The sequence below is a fragment of the Carettochelys insculpta genome, chromosome 22, assembly GCF_033958435.1.
Source record: "Carettochelys insculpta isolate YL-2023 chromosome 22, ASM3395843v1, whole genome shotgun sequence".
NCBI classification, from domain to species: Eukaryota; Metazoa; Chordata; order Testudines; family Carettochelyidae; genus Carettochelys; species Carettochelys insculpta.
The window spans coordinates 21,139,546-21,158,569 of NC_134158.1; the positions used below are offsets into that span (position 1 = coordinate 21,139,546).

Genomic DNA, 19,024 nt, shown 5'->3' on the forward strand with positions numbered 1-19,024 from the left:
GGAGGGGAGGGCAACTGGGGGGGGAGCACCCGGAGCCCCGGGCATGTGGAGGTAAGAGAGACATGGAAGGAACCCAGATTTCTAACCTAGCCAGCAACACTGCTCAGCCCTGCTTGGCTCGGCAGCTCTGTCAAGGGCTGGTGCAGGGCAGGTCCAGCCGACCATACACCCCACTTGCTCCATTCCCCTCCCCCGCTTTCCCCTTTGCAGGGGAAAGGCCCACCGGGGCCGGGCAACCTCCCATGCCCTGTGTGCAGCAAGGCCTTCCCGCTCCAGCGCATGTTAACCCGCCACCTGAAGTGCCACAGCTCCATCAAGAAGCACGTCTGCCAGTACTGCGGCAAGGGCTTCAACGACACCTTTGACCTGAAGAGACACACCCGGACGCACACAGGTGAGCCTGAGAAGCCCCCGATCACAGGCCCGTGAGCTGGGGGCTGGATCCCTGGTAATTAGGCTCCTTCCCCCTCTGCCCTGTGTATAAACTGGACTCCCATGGCAGGAGAGGGGCGTGTGGTGGAAGGGCAGGGGAAAGGCAGCCCCCGGGGAATTCTGGGAAAGCGTTGGAGGCCCCTCAGCACCCAGGGTAAAGAACCTGCATCCACACAGCCAAGTGAACTCCAGCCCAGCCCCTCGCAGCTAATCCCGGTTTAAACCACTGGCAAAGGCAGCTCTGAGCCCTCTTTGGGCATAGATGGGACCTGACTGGGGCAAAGCAGGGACTTTGATCCAGGTGTCATCCTGCCTCTTTGCGTGCACTGAGGGGCCCCACCCAATCTGGGGAGGCGGCTTTGTGTGTGAATGGGAGGGAGGGAGGGCAGGGCCCGGGTCACCTCTGGTGTTGCTTACCGCCCCCCCCGCCCGCCTCCCTGCAGGCATCTGGCCCTACCGTTGCCACATCTGCGTCAAGGCCTTCACGCAGCGCTGCTCCCTGGAGTCCCACCTCCGGAAGATCCATGGGCTGCAGCAGAACTACGCCTATCGCGAGCGGCGCGCCAAGCTCTTCGTGTGCGAGGAGTGCGGCTTCACCTGTGCTGCCGGTGAGGAGTACTATGGCCATGTGCGGCAGCTGCACCCCAGCAACGTCCTGCTGCACAAGTACCTCCGCAAGCAGGGCCCTGCCTCCCTCCGCCTCCTCTTCTACCCCAGGGGCTACTACGCCTGAGGCTGGGCCCTGCCTGGGCCCCCCTCGTGCAGTGGGGTCTGCAGCCCTGTGACACGCTGGCATTCCCCCGCAGTCACGTCAAGGGGACATCTCCCCAGCCCGAAGGGTGAGTAACAGATGTTCCCTGCAGCTCAGCCCTTCCTCAAGGGAGCAGGAATTCACTGAGCAAATGGGACGTTTTCACCAAGTCCCGTCGAACTCCCGGCTCAGACGGACGCCCTACGGCCGCTCTGATGAAGCGAGAGCACCGAAACTAGCAGTGGTGTTGGGGAGGTGAGGCCTGGGAGGCACCGGCATGTACACTTGGGCCAGGATAGCACTTGGGGTGTCTTCATGCTGCTCTTTGTGGCGTGCTAAATGGATCAGTGCTCGCATGGGTATGGCAGCCTAGGCTGGGAATGACAACTTCTGCTCCAATGCGAAGGGTCCCTTCTGTACAGTACGGTCCCTTTAACGCCTTTAGTAGCCCCCTACAAGCATCAGCCCCAGCTCCATGTGTCCTCTTTCCCCCTCGCACCCCGAGGCAGGTCTCTCTAGTTAATACAGTAGTGACCACACACACACACACAGGCGTGTGCACACACAGAGCAACAACTGGCCCCGATTGGATAGGCGTGCACGCAGACACACACAGAGCAACTGCCCCCATTGGACAGACGCACACGCTGGTGTGATGTGAAAAATAGAACCTCTTTATTCACAAAACAGACAGCCGTTAAATGGCCCTGGGCCAGCTCCAACTGCAGCAGCAGAGGCAACTCCAGGAAGGGAACAGAGCCCCCCCGGTTTCTGCTGACAGGCCACCCCCAAGCAGCTGCCTCTTTATTCAGTCCAGCGGTGGCCACAGTGTGGGGCAGTGCACACATAATACAGCCTCATTGCGTCCTATGAAACAAGAGAACGCATCCATGAGTGCGATCCAGGCACCTCTTGATGCCAACAGGAGGAGGGTGCAGCAGTTCGTAGCCTCTACGGCCACCAGCATCCATTGTGGTCAGCTAGTGACCTCTGGATAGCACAGGCAACAGAATGACCCCGCAGTAATCCAAGGGCAGCTCTCTTAGAAATGCATCCCAGCCTGATTTAAACAGTGTCAGGGATGGAGAACCCACCAAGCCCCCATCCTGAGGATTAATTACTTTTGTTGTTGGTTCCCATCTGAATTTCTCTAGCTCTGTAACGCTCAGGCCTCAGGGGCCGTGTTAGTGATCAACATTAATCAAAAGAGCCACAGTGGTCTGAGGTTGATCCAGAGTGGAACAGTGGGCTGGGACAATATTTTATATAGAATTCTCACAAACCAGGAGCAAGAGGTTAATAACATAGTGAGAGCACCCTGACTGGTTGGTTAAGTACATCAGTGATTTAACATCCTGAGCTGCAAAGAGCTATTTGCAGCCTGAGTCTGACTGTTAGACTTTTCTCTGAAGGCCTGAAGAGCTTGTTACTCCAAACCTCTTTTCAATGTTGGTAGTGACAGACTGAGATTGTCACCCTTCTCCTTCTCTTCATTACACTGAATAGAGGGAGCTGCTGGAGTCTGTCCCGATAAGGCAGGTCTCTAACCTTTTGATCATACCTGTGGCTTTTCTCTAACACCCCCCCTCCAGTTTACCCCCAACATCCTTCTTGAATGGTGGACACCAAACTGGACGCAGCAGTGGTCACACTAGTGCCAAACACAGATGTGATACAGCCTCTCTGCTCTAACTTGAGATTCCTCTTTATATGTCCCAGGATGGCATTCGCTCTTTTGGCTGTGGTGTCGCTCTGGGTGCTCCTGTTCTGCTGATTATCCCCTGGCCACACACCCCCAAAACTATTTGCCATGGGTTCCCAGCTGAGAGTCCTTCATCCTCTCTACCTGTGTTCTGCTCATCGCTGGAAACATGTAGTTGTATTAATGCATTAAGTAGACAGGGATGCCCGGGGGCTGGTACTTTACTAGCTCATGAAAGCCTGTCTCTCACTTGTGTCAATGGTACGTTACATCTTGTAATGATTAATACTGTGTACAGAGCCTAACGTTATCATCTTAAGGTCAGTGGCTTGGGGCTCCTCACCAGAAAAGGTGCCAAACCAGTTTCTTTCAGGCAAGAGAGTTATCTGGTTGTCTCCATGTGAAGTGAGCACCTGCCTGGCTCACAGTCCACCACCCAGTTACAATCTGAATAATCAGGCAATGGCAGCGTCTCCAGGGCAGACTTAGGCAGTACGATAACGGGTTATCCCATTTGCAAGGAGACAAATATGAACAGAAGGTCCCAGCCAAGTCTGGCTGTGCAACACTGGAAGAATGGGGAATGAGCTTTTGCTCTTAGAGCATGACTGTGTCATCTCAGCTACGTTTGGGCTCCAAGCTGCACGTTATGGTTTTATTTTCTATGCAACCCTTTGTTTCCAGCATTTCTGATTTGTCCTTTGTGGAATAAACTTACTCTTGCTCTCGCTAGCCACAAGTCTAAGTGCTGCGGTGCAACTGAGGCACTGTGCTGTGTGATGGGAAGGAGCTGGGAGTTCTGTGGGCAGCCAGAGGGGTAAGGCACCCCAGGGACAGGGGGAGCGTTGCAGTTGCTATTGTTAAACTGCAGAGAGAGCGGGGGCCTATGCAGGCCTGGGGGTAGTTGGGGAGCTGAGCCCTGGCAGGCACAAACCAAGGCTCCCTCATGCAAAGAGTAGCTGATGCTGAGGAATCCTACAAGCCTAACTACGCAGGAAGTGCCACACTCAGGCAAATCCATCCCTCAGGCGGATGCAGCCTAGTCCATCTAGCTCCAAGTGCCAGCCACCGGCTCCTATTATGACATTAACAGCCTACCCCTGGGCCCAAGCCAGGCAGGCAGATGGAAGTAAAACCCTAGCTACGCACTGTGTTCCAAACCAAGGAGCAGATCCCCTCACCTCAGCCCTTGCGCTGTGAGACTGGAAGAAAACTGCTTCTTTGTGCCCGCACCTGGAAAGGAGAGAGAGGTTGGCACTGCATCAGAGTAGGCACGTAAGCTCAGCGGGAACAGATGTGGGTCGGTGTGCCTAAATGGGGATTTTCCCTTATTTTCTGTGCAAGTCTGACTGTTCTGTATGAATACTGGGTGTGCCTCAATTTCCCCGTGTGCTGTACTAATGTCTAGCGTCCAGGTGGAGAATCCCCAGGCTGTGGTCTGGATCTGGACCACAGCTTGGCTGGATCCAGGCCCTGAGATAGCACTGGGCCTGTGACAGGGTGGAGGATGTGCAGCCCTGAGCCTCATGGGCCGGATCAGGCAAACCACTGTCCAGACCCAGACCGTGGGCTCTGCTGGGGGCAAGGACACAACTCAAGGCTCAGGTGCTGGTCACTACTATTCCCCCAGCTGGGGCAGGAAGGGGAAGCAGCACTGGCTGAAGCAGCCTCCCTGGAGGCTTCTTCCCACTGCTTTGATTTCTTGGAATTCTGACCGATCGGAGCAGGGGAGGGTGGTGCCTGGGAGGGGGCACAGAACCATGTGCATCGGGGAGGGGGGTGAGCAGGCAAGTGCATGCCCATCCCCCAGACCCTGCACCACTTGATTGCTCCTGCTCCCCCTCCCCTCCAGACCCCCACTCTTATCCTGCTTATCACCCACACCCTGACCCTTCCTGCCTAGACCCTACATGCGTCTCTAACACCCCCTCCAACTCCCCGAGGCCCCACAGGACTGGCTCCATAGTCAGGGACCACATCGGTTTTTTTTTTTTTTTAAAGCTTCTGACTTGTGTGGCCCCTGACCTGAAAAACGTTCCCCACCCCTGCTCCCCCCAGCTAGACAAGGACATGTTTTGCAGTGGCTGCTCCCGCTGTTTGCGGGTAGCTATGGCTGCCCCACTGTAGCCTGAGCCTCACGAGGGAGCTGTGACCAGGTGATTCTTGGGTGGGAGGTCAGATGTGTGTGATCACCCTGGTGCCACTATGCCTAGGGAGGACGCATGGCCCCAGCGTCCTGCCTGGCTGCATACAGAGCAGTTCCAAAGCACCAGACGCCCCTCCCCCCGTGACAGCTGGCACCAGTGTTTTCCTGGGAAAGACCCGGGAGAATCCCTGGGAGTCTTGTGGTGAAAGACCGGACGCTATTGTCAGCCAGGATTGTGCCTCAAGCCCAAGTAAGATCCAGCCCCACTGTGCTAGGAGCTGTTCAGAATGAGTGGCCGACGGCTCCTGTCCCAGATAACAGCACACAGAAGACCCAAAGCTCGGCCTGATGAGCTGTTAAGTTTAGGCTGCAGGGCAGACACACAGGCTCGGGCAGAGCTTTTCGGAAAATTGGCATGGGCATGACCCAGCGGAGAATGGGTGGAGGGAGCTCTAGAAATTGAGACGATCACACCTGTTATTAAAATGGCGCAGGGAATTTAAGGAGGCAGAAGGTAATTCCCCAGGTTTGGACACTGTCTGGTCCGGGGTGGACAAGATACAGCTCGCACAACAAATTCAGCCCACCAAGCCTTTTAACCCAGCCCACGCACACCCATTCCCCGCCCAGGCAGGAAGCTGCACCACTCACAGCAGCAGGCTGCTCCCTGTGCTGGGAGAACTTTGCATGCTGCACCACCCCCAGCAAAATCTCTCAGCTCCCATTGGCTAATTTCCAGCCAATGGGAGCCAAGAGATTATGCTGGCCGGGGGCAGGCCTAGATCAGGCACATGGATCAGCCAGTGGGCTGGGCTGCTGGCAGGCAGGGAAGCCTGCCTCAGAGTGTGGTTGGCTGGGGGCATCTTAGGTAAACACCCTCCAGCCAGAGCCTGCCTCTGGAACCCCATTCCCCAAGTACCCCAACTCCCTCTCAGACCCTTCATCCTCTCCTACACTCCTCCCTCAGGCCAGAACCCTCTCTCACGTACCCCTCCCCCGACCCTGCACCCCTATCCCTTGCCCTAGGTTACAATCCCCATGTTCACCCAAACTCCTTCCAACCCCACCACCCACTTTGGCACCCTAGTCCCCTACCCCAAGCTCCCTTCTGCATCCAACCTCCATCCCAAGCCCCCCACCCCCTTCCACAATAAAGTGCAGCCTTTGACCATGTAACAAAGTCTTGGGAGTAGCCCCCCCATCAAAAGTTACTGCTACCCCTTGTCTGGACACCCACAAGCTACTAACTGCAAGAGGTCTTTAACCATCAGCGGTAGTGGGGGGTCTCCGTTGAACATGTCATCTGAGAAATGGTACCTCTAGATGTAAGGAGTTGCCTTGGAGGGGACAGATCTCCCTACTGAGCTGAACACTAGAGCCAGCTGCAGCCAGGGCTCTCCTTGGAGGTTTCCCAACAAGGAAACCCTGCTTAGCTCACGAGAACAGACAGGACAGTAGCTAGAGGCTTCCTGATAAGTGACTCTGCTGGTTTATCTTCAGCCCCTTGGAAATCTTGCATGTCAGACCTAACTCACCAATATAACCTGCAGGCTGGTAGCCACTTCCCAGATCGCAACCTTCACCACGAGCATTTAAAAGAATGACTTGAAACATCTGTAGGCTTCGAAGGGTTAACACTCACTTCTGACAAGGGTGATCCTCCGTCCGGGGCAAGGTTGGGTCCTGGGAAACGTCAGCAATGATTTGTGTCAATTCACTGCAGCGAAAACAGATCTGTCAGGAGCTAAGAATCTCTGAATAATAAGCTGTCTTAAAGGCAGACAGGAGTGTGGTAATCACACTGCTCCACCCAACAGTTCCTGTGTCAAAAACACACCTTCTGTACAAGCTACTGCAAATACATGGGGAAGACATCCAGGCCTGACTTCAAGTCATGAAAAATCCACCTGTCCTTAAACCGGTGGTTCCCATGATTAATTACCCTCCCTTAAAAAACAGGCACCTGATTTCTAGTCTAGCTTCATCTTCTGGGTGCTGTTATGATTCTTCTACTTAGTGAAAGATCCTCCTGTCACCTGTAAGGGCAATGGCACCTGTGCTCCCCCTCTACAGCCCAGCACCAACTCAAAGGTTTCTGACTCCCTACCCATTGCTTATTTCTCTCTCCTGAGCTGGGTATTTCCAAGGCCAGCAGATCGCTGCCTTCCCCAAGTTATTCCCAGCAACTAGCCTGCCTTAAACAGACCAACTTGCTTTCTTCAGAGACTGAGAACAGCACAAGTGCCAGTTTTCGGTGTCTGTTTAGTCATGAGGTGACCGCTCTTCAGAGGAAACATTAAAACAACACAAAAACCAACCCACGCACCAAGAAGCAGACCAAAGATTTCCCGTCCCCGCCACCCAACTGTCTGTGCCATGGGTTCTGGCCTGGGATTGCTTCAAAGCCCACAAAGGGATGTCTTTTGTGGTCACGAGATCCTAAAGGCCTTGGCTCAGATCTAGCACCCAGACTTCCATAAGTCCTTCCAAGTCCCTTCTAATGATGAGGGCTCCTCATGGACCAGGAAGAAGGCCCCAACCCTTTAAAACAAGGCTTTTTAGCCCCTAATCCTTTGTCAGTTGATCCCTGGAGAATTTAGGCCGAACTCGTGCGTAAGCAGCTCTGCTGGGGTTGGCTTCAAGGAACTGCTAACCCCAGGAATGAAGTTAGCATCTCCCCAGCTATAGTCAGTCTCACCACGACAAACAATTTCATTTCTAATACAATGGACCCCAGAAGCATTAAATGTAAGGCACTAATATTTATATTAATTCCAGGCAGTTTGCCTACAGTACTGCCAACTCCATCACACTGTCTGTCTCAGAACATGACCACCTCTTCACCTTCTCTTGGACAGGCTGGACTGAGCTGCTGGAGTCTTGTGCAAGAAGGCAAGTTTTCCACCCTATGGATCAGTTTTGTAGCTCATTTTCTGAACTGACCATTACACTTGTGATAAATAAGACGAGGCCCTGCTCTGAGTCTGGTCCCTTTCACTCGAGGGTCTCCAAGTCTTTCTTGATGGATCCACGAGGTGAAGGGATTAGCCTAACATCATACAGCAAGGCAAAGCTAGATAGAATCCAGGGGTCCTGACCCACCTTCCCCTGCTCTGCCCACTAGACTGCATGCACCTGCCAGACCCTGAATAGAACCCAAGAGCCTCAGTGTCCCCAGGCCCCTGTTTCTAACAACTAGATCATGCTCACTCTCAATGCAACACTAAAGCTGAGAACTCCTGCCTCCAATCCTACATCAATTTTAGCCCATTAATTTTTACTCCCATGTTTCTCTTGTGTTACAGTTATCTGCTAAACAATTCTTACATTGTCAATAAGGCTAATATAGTTTTAAATAAACTCATTTAGTTTGTCTTCCTTTTACATCTTTTCTCATTAACATATGTCATAAATTATCATATTTTTATTAGTCTTTATTCACTGTCTCACAGTTACACCTACAGTTTGGATAATCCTACCAGCCCCGGTGACTGCTCCAGCCTTCAGCTGTGACCACTACACCAAACTTTCTCCATCAGACATGTATTTAATCAACAACTCGTTGCTGAGAAAGCTGTTGGGTAATGGGGAGGAAGGGAGTCATCAACAGCGCAGAACTGCCACAGACTTGCTTAGCACCCGATAAGAGCTCTCTTACTCACTCCACTTCATGCGTGATCTTATTGACATAGATGCAGCTGTTGTCAGCTTCCTGCTGGTAATCGCAGTTTCGACACTTGGTAAGGAAATGGAAAGAAAAATAAAATGTACCTTAGAATGGTGACTTCTAAGCAGCAGTTGCTACTTCAGTAAGGTCTGTTCAGTCTCACTAATATAACTGATCAGGTGCATCACACAACAAATCTGAGGGCAGGTCTTCACAGCCCAGCTAGCCCAGGTGACCAGTGCTCAGATCCAAGCTCCATACTTGGCCTAGCTCGGGTGCAAGCAAGCAAACCCATAACCTACCCATGTTCCTGGGTCCCCACTCGCCTGCGTGTGCCTGGAACAGACCCCCCCGTTCACCATGCTGAGATGATCTTGGTTTCTTTCCCAGTCAATTGTTTGAGCTGCAGGAGACCCAGTATGTCCACAGGGGAATTTTGGGAAGGGCATGGGAGAACTATCAGCAGGTTCCAATGCCAGTGAAACGCAGAGTTTCACTCTAACATCCCCTTCTCCAGCCAAGCCAATTAGCACAGACTGAACACATTTGCAAACCTAGGTGAGAGGTTTTTCTGTGTAGATGGCAAGGGAAAGTTGGGACTGAAACCTGAAGAAGAGCCCAGCATAACAGAGAAGACAGATCTGTGGTGTCAGGAACTGTCTAAAAACAACACACAGTCCTATGGCTCCTTAGCTGCTTGTAGTTTTGAAGTTACAGATGAACCTGGCCAGCTACATCTCTAAGAAATCTCTAATTCAACTTTCATTTGAAATGAAGCTCTGAAATTGCAGCCAAACAGGAAGCACAGAGTAGTCGCACGTACGTGTGTGTGAAGGGAGTAGCCGAGCTAGATTCCTTATGCCTGTATCGAGAGAAACTGGGACCAAAGAAGAAAGAGCACAGCATCTCAACCTAGTGATTGGCTGCTGACAGCAAGAGGCTCACCCTCTATCCGGCTATTCCTAACACACCCATTGCTGTGAGATCTGGATACCCACAGCAGAGAGGGAAGCTATGCTCTGCCCTCCATAGCCACAAGGAAAAGGGAGTTGTAAGGAGGGGAAGTAAAACGAAGAGGAAAAAACAGTAAGAATCAGAGAAAACATCTCCCCACATACATGCCATTTCCTAACATGGATCAGTGACCAGTCAAGTCATGAGCTCCACCTAACCCTTATAGAGATTAATGCAGTGTGCATGTAAAGTACAAAGAACACCGCCTGCAGCAAAGATGGTATTTCTTCCAGCTGGTGTGGTTGCAAGGAATGTTGAAAGAGCTTAAGTGGTTTAGAATGATGTGTCCCACTGAAAGTCAATAGAACTTGCAATTCTACTTCCCTTCAAGAGCTGATCAGAAAGACATTTTGGCACCTAATAAATGGAGTTAGAAGCTGAAAGTCCATTGAGGATCAGTGCTTTAGGCACTTTAGAAATCCCACCCTGCTTTCACAGAAGGAAAGGACTGGGAAAGGGAGTGTGGGAGAGGGCAGCCTCTTCATAAAAGGACAAGCCTTCCCGTAAGCAAGGTCCAGCTGGCAACACAATCCTTAAGAGGTTATTTGCAGAAAGCAGCCCCAAGAATGCATCTGAGGTTAAACACCAGGATCTTTTAAAGTGATTTTTTCCCCCTGCAGCACCTAAACAAGCTAAGATCAGCCCCTGCCTCAGTTTACTGTAAGGGCAAGGTGGCTAACAGCTGAGTCAGTCTGAAACTGGGTCTACCCTGCTACATTCAATGAGCTCAGAGCAGGACTGAATTCAGCCTTGGTCATGTGAAACTCACCGCATAGAGCAGGATTCTATTTTCCTTGTCCTCCTTGGGGTAGAGCATATTGTTGCTATTATGGATACAACAAAGGACAGCAATGAGGAGTGAGGTCCTTGCATGTGTCAGTAGGTGGCTGATATAGTTCCCGAGCTTTTTCTATTAACCTCTGAGAGGCAAAAATCCCCTCCCCGTTTTCACTGCAGCGATGATATGGGTTAGTTAGTGTAGTGCCACCTGGGGATTCCAAGCCAGTGTACCCTGGCTTGTTTCTGCAGAGTCTCTCATCAGGCTGCCCAGGTTTTGCTACCGTAGACCCTTTGCATTTAACCAGGGTGCTGGGTGGCACGCTGTAAGCACCTGCTTTACTTGTAGGATCTCTTGCAAGGCCAGGGTACCATGTGACGTACCAATCGGCACTGTTGTCAGGCAGGGGTGGGCAGTAATTTTGGTCGGGTGGGGGGGGGGCACTTCATAAATGTTGGTAAACTGCTGGGGTCCGCACCTTTCCGATTGATGAAATCACGTTACCACTGCAGGGGTGGGCAAGAAACCGCCCGCGATCTGGCCCGCAGGGCCCCCACACGTGTGTGTATATATAAACACACACACCCACGCACCCCCCCACACGCACACGCACACCCCTACACTCACACACCCACGCACCCCCACACACACGCGCCCACACACACACACACACACGCACGCACCCCCCCCACACACACACGCACGCACCCCCCTACACACACACGCACGCACACACACACACTGCTTGCGGGGTGGCGGCGGGGTGCCAGGAGCTGCCGACGTTTAAACCGCCACAGGAACCCCCAGTCGGTGGCACAGCAGCGCCGCGAGCCCGGGGCCCTTTAAAGTGCTGCTATTTACAGGGCTCCCCTGGACCCCGCTCTCACCACGCGGCCCGGGCTTCCGGCGGCTGTTTCGAGGGCTTTGCCCTGCCGTTGCCAGGACAGCAGGCGGGAAGGGGCGGGGACCCCGGAAGCGGGGGGGGGTGGGGCTGTCCGGGGGGGCGGGGACCCCAAGGCGAGAGCGAGCCCCCGTCCCCCGAGCACGAAGCAGAGGTCGGAAGGGGACCCACGTGAGTGTCCGGGACGGGGGGGGGGGGGGGGGTCTGTGACGAGGAGACCTGAGGGGTGCGGGGGAGAGGGGGCGGGGGCGGCCCCGGCCCCGGCCCCGGCCCCGCGCGCTCACCACTCCTGGCAGAAGCGGATCCCCACGAAGCCCGGCTCGTAGGTCCCGTCCGCCTCCATAGCAACCGCGCCGCCGGCCGGCCCTCTCACCACAGGCCGCGCCCTGCGCACGCTCCCAGGCCTGGCCGCGTTTGCGCAGGCGCAGCCGAGCCTCTTCGCTACGGAGCCGTAGCAGGGACAAAACAGGCCCGAAGGCGGCTGCGGCCTGAGCCCTGACCTCTCTCACGTGCCAGAGGGGCGTGGCACGCGCGACTTTCCCTGGCCCTGTGGTTGCAGGGCCGTGCCCGGACAGAGATCTCACCGGCTTCGTTGTGACGTCACAGCAACGCCAACGTGGTAGTGACCTCACTATTACAATGGCATTGTCGCACTGGGATGTCATATGTGCTGAGATAACGTCACCCAGTGTGATGTCATAGCTCTGACATTTCGTTGCCCCAGTGTGATGTCATCACCAGATGATGCAATACAGAGCTAGCTCCTAGCATAGCCATCACCACATTTTGGGTTTTTTTCTGGTCGTGGTGGGGTGTGAGACGGGCTGGATCCCCTACCACATTTGAGCATGCTGCTGGGTTGCCCGCCAGGGGTTCCCTGTGAGCTGAGTGCTTGGGCAGCCGCCCAGGAGAGATTCAGGGGCTGCCCAGCAGATTAGCAGAGCCCCCACGGCTGGCAGCCTGTATTTCTACTGGTGGTGTGCATCTGCTCATGCCTGGATGCACATAACAAAATTTATTTTGCGCATGGATGGAAAACATTAAGGGGATCCTTGCTGCCTGCATGGCCAGCCCGCTTCTCGGGGCAGGATAACCCACAGAGCTGCAGCTGGCATAGCTCTCTCCCCTTCCCTTCAGCCACCTGCCTGATGCCATCCTTATAAGCATGGGGGAGAGCACTGAAGAGCCTGACAGCTCTGATCCTCTCCCTGCCTCATTCTCTGTGAGCAATAGGCACAGGACAGTGACCGCTCTTAAACCCCATCTCCAACTCTTCACCTGCCAGTGAAGCCCCAAACAGAGGCAAAAAGCTGTGCATTTCTATTGCTATTTGTGTATAACAACAGTCTGTAGGCACCCAGTCATGGACCGGACCTCCGGGGAGGGCCTTTTTTGGGTCGGGGCCACTGACCCACAGAAAAATCAGTCTGGGGCCACACAAGTGAGACGTGAATAAATTTAAAAAAAAAAAAAAAAGCTCCTCACTGACCTGGCCCCGAAGTGAGAATGAGAATAAAACCCTCAGGTAGGTGGCCCCCAGCAGAGAAGCAAGAAAGAAAAGACACCTCACTGCCTTCAGTCTCCTGCATAGGGAGGTCAAAGGGAGGCTCAGGGCTTACCCCCAGGGCTGGGTTAGCTCTTCTGGGGACCTGGGGTTAGCAATTTTGTGCAGCTCCCATAGGCTCTGGGGCAGAGCCAAAAATGAGGGGTTCAGTGCGTGGGGGAGGACCACCAGGGCACGGCCTGGGGGTGAGGTTGCGGGGTCCTAGCAGGAGGTAGGGTGCAAGGGCAGGGTAGGGGTGCGGGGTGGGGTCTGGGTAGGAGGGGGTGTGGGAGCAGGGTGGTAGGCATGGGGTCAGGGCAGGAGGCAGGGTGTATGAGGAGGTGGGGGACAGATGCCTGCCGGGGACAGATCCAGAGCATGGGGGACAGGTCTCTTCATACAGCTCTGCACTGAAGGGCAGTGCTCCCTGCAGGCATTGCCTCTCCCATTGGTGACAGTGGGTGGCATTAGGATGTGGTCTCCCTCTTAACAGCCTGGAGTGACACTCTCGTAACGAGATTTAGAGGGAATGTGAGTATGTGGCTTGTAGCTCTACAGTTCATGGGTGCTACTCTTCGTGCGGGCTGTAGACAAAGGCCTTCCCATTTGGCTATAGAAAAACCATATTGGTTATACTGTTACACAGTGATTCATCTCACCTGGGCTCTCAGAGACCAGGATTTATTTCCCTGCTCTGGCATTGTCCTGTGGTGCAACGCTGGGCAAGTCATTTAAATCACCCGGTGCCTCAGTTTCCCCATGTGTAACAAGGGGACAGTGGCACTGCCCTGGCCCGGGGCATCACTGTGGCAGTAAGTATCTGAAAGAATGTGAGGGGTACACCGAGGGGAGCCGGTGAAGTCCCTTGGACAGGTGGCTTTCTCACAAGTCTAACAGAACAGCTCTCAGATTCCCAGCAAGGGGGCCAAAAAGCCATCATGAAGATACAGGCGCTCATGGCTGCATCTGCCCCTGCCCTGCCTGTCCTCCCAGGAGCCCTTAAGCTACAGACACAAAATAACCTGGCAGGGCGACCGGTCGGAAGTGCTAACCACGGCCTGCTTGCTCTGAGCTTGGCTCAACGAGGCTTTCCCCACACCCAATTCCCTTTCCCTTCCCAGCTGTGGCTTCACTTTTCTGAGGTTGGAGCTAAGCCGTGAACATCCCAGGTGCTTGCCAAGGCTTTTAAATAGGACAAACAAAGCTTTGAGATGTAACCGGACAGACTGGCATCTGTTGAAGATGATTCTGAGTCACTTCCTTGGCTCTGGGGCAGGTTCTTGGATACCAGGGCTTGCCCTTCAAACCTGGCATGTGTATTGAGGCTCCTGAGTATGGGGTCTAGGACTTCAGGTTGAGTTGGAGCAGAGCCCCGTATGAAACTACTTCTGTGTTCTTGGAGATTAAAAAACAATGCTCTGCCCTGTCTCCCAGGGGCTGGAGATGGTCAATACATTATAGACCGTGAGGGGCTCAGCTGGGGGCCAGAGAAGTACCTAAAATAGATCAAGGATGGGTGGGTGTGAATAGGGGTAGACAGATGATAGGCCAGAGTGGGAGTAATTAGATCATTGGTCCTGCTAATTTTTTTCCATATATGTGGAATAAATGTTATTACATGCACTGAGGCTTGTGCAGATGTGCACCACCCCATACACACAAGTTGCCGGCCATGGGCACTCTTGTAATCAGCTGGGCCGCATTTGACTCTCTCCAGGGCAGCCGCTTAAGCGCTCTGTGTACAGGAATATGGGTGGGTGGGGTTAGGGATAGACAGATAAAGGGTGGGTGGCTGTGGGGGTCTCTAGGAGATTAGATAAATGGATGGATTAGATAAATGGGTGCGTGGCTATAGAGAGAGACTGGGGTGTGAGTGAGTTGGCGTGAGGTTAGCTACATGGGCGGGTATGGGGATGGATGGATGGATGGATGGCGGGAAAGCTGCTACAAAACCGTGGAGGGCTGGGTAAAGATGGTCTCTTCAGCTATTGCACTTTGAATTCACATACTACTTGTAGCCAGAACAACTTTCCTCTGCATGCAGGCCCCAGAGAAGTGAAGCTACTCATAAGAAGAACATAAGAACATGCAAACTAGGTCAGGTGGTGTGGAAGGATGGGGAGCAGTTTCCCTTGTAAGCTGAGTGCTTGGGTAGCTGCCCATGAACGAGTCATGTGCCATCCAGCTGATTAACAAAGTACCCATAAGAATATGAGAATGGCCATACTGGGTCATAGAATCACAGAATCATAGAACAACAGAGCTGGAAGAGACCTAAAAAAGCCATCGAGTCCAGCTCCCTGCCCTAGGCAGGACCAAACCCATCAGATCAGCCCCTCCAGGGCTTTGTCGAGCCAAGACTTAAACACCTCCAGGGATGGAGACTCCACTGCTCCCCTGGGGAGACCATTCCAATGCTTCACCCCCCTCCTAGGGAAAAAGTTTTTCCTAATGTTCAACCTGGATCTTCCCAACCGCAACTTGAGACCATTGTTCCATGTTCTGCCATCCATGACCACTGTGAACAGCCTCTCTCCAGCCTCTTTGCAGCCTCCCTTCAGTAAGTTGAAGGCTGTTATCAAATCCCGCCTCAGTCTTCTCTTCTGCAGACTAAACCGTCCCAATTCCCTCAACCTTTCTTCATGGGTCATATGCTCCAGCCCCCTAATTAGTTTGGTCACCCTGTGCTGGACCCTCTCCAGTGTATCCACGTCCTTCCTATAATTGGGGGCCCAGAACTGGACACAGTACTCCAGATGCCGCCTCACCAAAGCCAAATAAAGAGGAATAATCACTTCTCTGGATCTGCTGGCAACGCTCCTCTTGATGCACCCTAATATGCCATTAGCTTTCTTGGCTACAGCGGCACACTGTTGACTCATGTCCAGCTTCTCGTCCACTACAACTCCCAGATTCTTTTCTGCAAAACTACTACCGAGCCAGTCGGACCCCAGCCTGTAACAATGCTTGGGATTCTTCTGGCACTTGCCCTTATTGAACCTCATCAGATTTCTTGCAGCCCAGTCTTCCAATTTGTCTAAGTCAGTCTGGACCCTGTCCCTCTCCTCCAGCGTATCTACCTCTCCCCCTAGCTTTGTGTCATCCACAAGCTTAGTGTCCAGCCCAGTCCTGCCTTCTGACAGTGGCCAACGCCAGATGCCCCAGAGGGAATGAACAGGACAGGTGATCACAAGACGATCCCCCTCCTGACATCCATTTCCAAACTCTGACAAACACAGGCTAGGGCCTAACCTCCGTGGATTTATCTAGCTCTTTTTCAAGCCCTGTTAATGTCCTGGTCATCACAACCTCCTCCAGCCAGGAGTTCCACAGGCCATCTGCGCATTGTGTGAAGGAAAACTTCCTTTTGGTAGTTTCAAACCTGCAGCCCCGTTAATTTCATTTGGTGTAGCTGGCAGCACATATTTCTCATGGTGCTGAACATCCACAACGACTCCGTGCACAGACCAAAATTTATTTCCTTCCCCCACCACATAGATGGAAAAATTTAGAGGGAACGCTGATGGGGAGATAGTAATTTGTGTACTCTGGGCTGAATACTGGACTTCACACAAGCCGAAGGTCTGCAGATTGAGAGGCTCCTTGACCAGGAGCTGGCTGGAAATTCTCTGTCAAGATGTTTTTCCTGACAGGAGGTTTGAGGAAATTAAGATTTCTTGTGGGCAAATCCCACAGTGTCCCACAGAACCAAGGCATTTGAAAAAGGAAGAATCGGTCCTGTGAATATCTCCCCTTCCTATTCCAACAGGCCGGTGGGGAGCTGGTGAAAAAGTTCGCCCTCGTCAGTGTTCCCACTCATTTTTTCTATCCATGGTTGGAATTAATTTTGGTCTGCGCACCCAGGCATGTGCGGAGGTGCACTTTCAATAGAAACATGAGCTGCTGGCTGTGGGTGCTCTGCTAATCAGCTCAGTGGCATTTGAATCTCTCCTACTGCACAAGCAGTCAGCTTACAGGGAACACTGCCCTTAGCCCCCAGTGTGGGGATAGGTTAGCTGTGAGATGGTGGCCAGAAGAGGAAGGGAAGAGGCAGACCCGGCAGGTGTGCACCACACTGTGGCTATTCTTTATGCACCAAGGCCCACAGGAGGCGGAACATGAATTAGAGCACCCCTGAAGTCGCTCTGTCTTACACAAGAGACCAGGTACATTCCATACAGCTCATGCGGGGAGGGGCTTAATGTTACAACTCCTGCACTCCATTCCATGCAAGAGCAGGGGAGCGAAGAGCTACTGGAGGAGAGATGGGAGGGTTTTGCAAACGGAATCATTGCTTCCTGATTAGCAGTCGGAGGAGCCAACCTCGCTAACTCCCCATTGCTGCAGAGTCAGCAATATGGGGGTTTCAGGGAAGCTTCCTGCTCAGAGCACAATCAGCAGCAGGGCAAGCTCCCTGCCATGCCCCCCAACCCACTCCCGAGACTGCCCCTGTCCTGCAGGCGAGCAGCTCTCTAAATGCTTTTCCAATACCTTAGCATTTTCGATACAAATTGCTAGCATCCAAATTTTCTCACTGCACGCCCATGCACATAACCCAGAGCACCAGTGTTCCACGGAACCCCGTTTGTGAAACACTCATCTAGAGCTGTGCCTTAGAAGTGGATTTGTTAAACCACTAGCAGTCCCCGTGTGACAGGCTGCTGTTATTCATCAGTAAAAAGGCCTTAATTTGGTTCTGTTTAATTCACAGCGCAGCTAAACCAAGCTAAGACCAATTGAATTGTGAACAGCAGCATTCACGTGGGGGTTTAAATATCGGAAGATTCACATCTTTTGTTAATCTGGATTCATTTTCCTTGAGGTCCTAGTGTGGACAAAACTTATTGCAAAGACACCACAGGTGACGCCTCCCTTTCTTTATTCTCAAAACCATGCCCGATAAATACTGCCTAAAACAAACACATCGGGCCCTGCCAACCCCACAGAGTGACTAGTGTGTCAGAGCCCTGCTGATGGCCAACGTTAAATCTCCAGGTAGACAAGCCAGACGCTGTTAGCATTTACCGGTTGGAGCACATTCTTTAGCATGGGCTCAGTCTGCGTCTGCACCTCAGGGCTTGCCTAGAATTGTCCTCCCAAGTTTCGGTATCATCACATCCAACTGACGTCGGCTTCTCGCCAGTTTACTTTCCACGACACAGCCCGGTGCCAGAGACCACAACTTGGTGTTGATTCTGCTTGGTTGCCAGGCAGCTGAGCCTGGACTGTGGTGCTCTGAGTTCTCTTTTGCAAAGGAGTCCCTACAGGCTTGGCAGTAGATGGAGCAGATACGATCTCTGTGTCTTTATGTCACAGGGTGACCAGATGTCCCAATTTTCTAGAGACGACCCTGATAGTCACGACTTTGTCTTATACAGTAACAGTGAGGTTGCCATGTTCGTCTGTATCTTAACAAAACAAAGAAGCACTTTTATTAATTTTGTTAGTCTTAAAAGTGCTACAGGCGTGCTTTTTTGTTTTGTTTTATACAGGTGCCCCTCCTCAGCCTGGTTTTTCCCACTTGATATCTGATCCCCCTACTTGCGAGGTTCAGCAAACAAGGTTCCCTCCCAGCTTTTCCTACAGTCCTTTATGGAGGACACTGATCACAGGTTTTGTGAGAGTGCTGTGTGGGTGTGTCTGCTTCCCACACTCAGCTGAAAGGGTTATTCTAGGCTGGGGGCAGGGGAAGTAATTTACAACACCTCACAGGTCCTGTCCTATTGCACCCTAGGAACCAGCCAGCTCTTTTGGCTCAGCTCTTGGGGAGCACGCCCACTTCCTTTCACCTCTGGTCTAGGCCAAACGGACCCTTCACCTCTTAGACTTGATCTACACTAGACCTTACAGTCGACTTCAGATACACAGTTCTAGCTATGGCAATTGCGTAGCCAGAATTAATGTATCTGCAGTCGACTGTAAGGTCTGTCTTCAGGGAGGGAGGTCGACGGGAGTGTTTCTCCCATCGACTCCCTTACGTCTCGTGAGAGCAGGAGTACAGGAGGTCGACTGTGGACCCCAGAGAAGTCGATTTCACGTCATTACCAGACGTGAGAACTTAAACTCTGGGAGATCGACTCTGAATGGGTC

General features: G+C 52.8%; 2 protein-coding genes across 2 annotated transcripts; one reads left to right on the forward strand and one right to left on the reverse strand.

Annotated features, from left to right (window-relative positions):
• Positions 1-279: 279 nt before the first annotated feature.
• Positions 280-1,201, forward strand: OVOL3 (ovo like zinc finger 3). The gene is made up of 2 exons (XM_075016628.1): positions 280-394; positions 876-1,201. Exons 1-2 carry the CDS (start codon positions 280-282, stop codon positions 1,163-1,165), a joined length of 405 nt encoding a protein of 134 aa, XP_074872729.1. The 3' UTR covers positions 1,166-1,201.
• Positions 1,202-1,836: 635 nt separating this feature from the next.
• On the reverse strand, positions 1,837-11,819 carry POLR2I (RNA polymerase II subunit I). The gene is made up of 6 exons (XM_075016630.1): positions 11,676-11,819; positions 10,482-10,536; positions 8,694-8,767; positions 6,674-6,748; positions 4,067-4,118; positions 1,837-2,050 (listed from the first exon to the last, which is right to left on the reverse strand). The coding sequence occupies exons 1-6, from the start codon at positions 11,732-11,734 to the stop codon at positions 1,988-1,990; spliced, it is 378 nt and encodes a 125-aa protein (XP_074872731.1). The 5' UTR covers positions 11,735-11,819; the 3' UTR covers positions 1,837-1,987.
• Between the last annotated feature and the right edge of the window lie 7,205 nt (positions 11,820-19,024).

What these genes read in the sequence shown, in the direction of transcription:
- OVOL3 (XM_075016628.1), top strand. Translation starts at nt 280, where the DNA reads ATGTTAACCCGCCACCTGAAGTGCCACAGCTCCATCAAGAAGCACGTC. An exon ending in ACACACCCGGACGCACACAG is followed by an intron (nt 395 to 875) that starts GTGAGCCTGAGA and finishes GCCTCCCTGCAG; the next exon opens with GCATCTGGCCCTACCGTTGC.
- POLR2I (XM_075016630.1), bottom strand. Translation starts at nt 11,734, where the DNA reads ATGGAGGCGGACGGGACCTACGAGCCGGGCTTCGTGGGGATCCGCTTC. An exon ending in ATAGAATCCTGCTCTATGCG is followed by an intron (nt 8,768 to 10,481) that starts GTGAGTTTCACA and finishes TTCCTTACCAAG; the next exon opens with TGTCGAAACTGCGATTACCA. An exon ending in AAGATCACGCATGAAGTGGA is followed by an intron (nt 6,749 to 8,693) that starts GTGAGTAAGAGA and finishes TTTTCGCTGCAG; the next exon opens with TGAATTGACACAAATCATTG.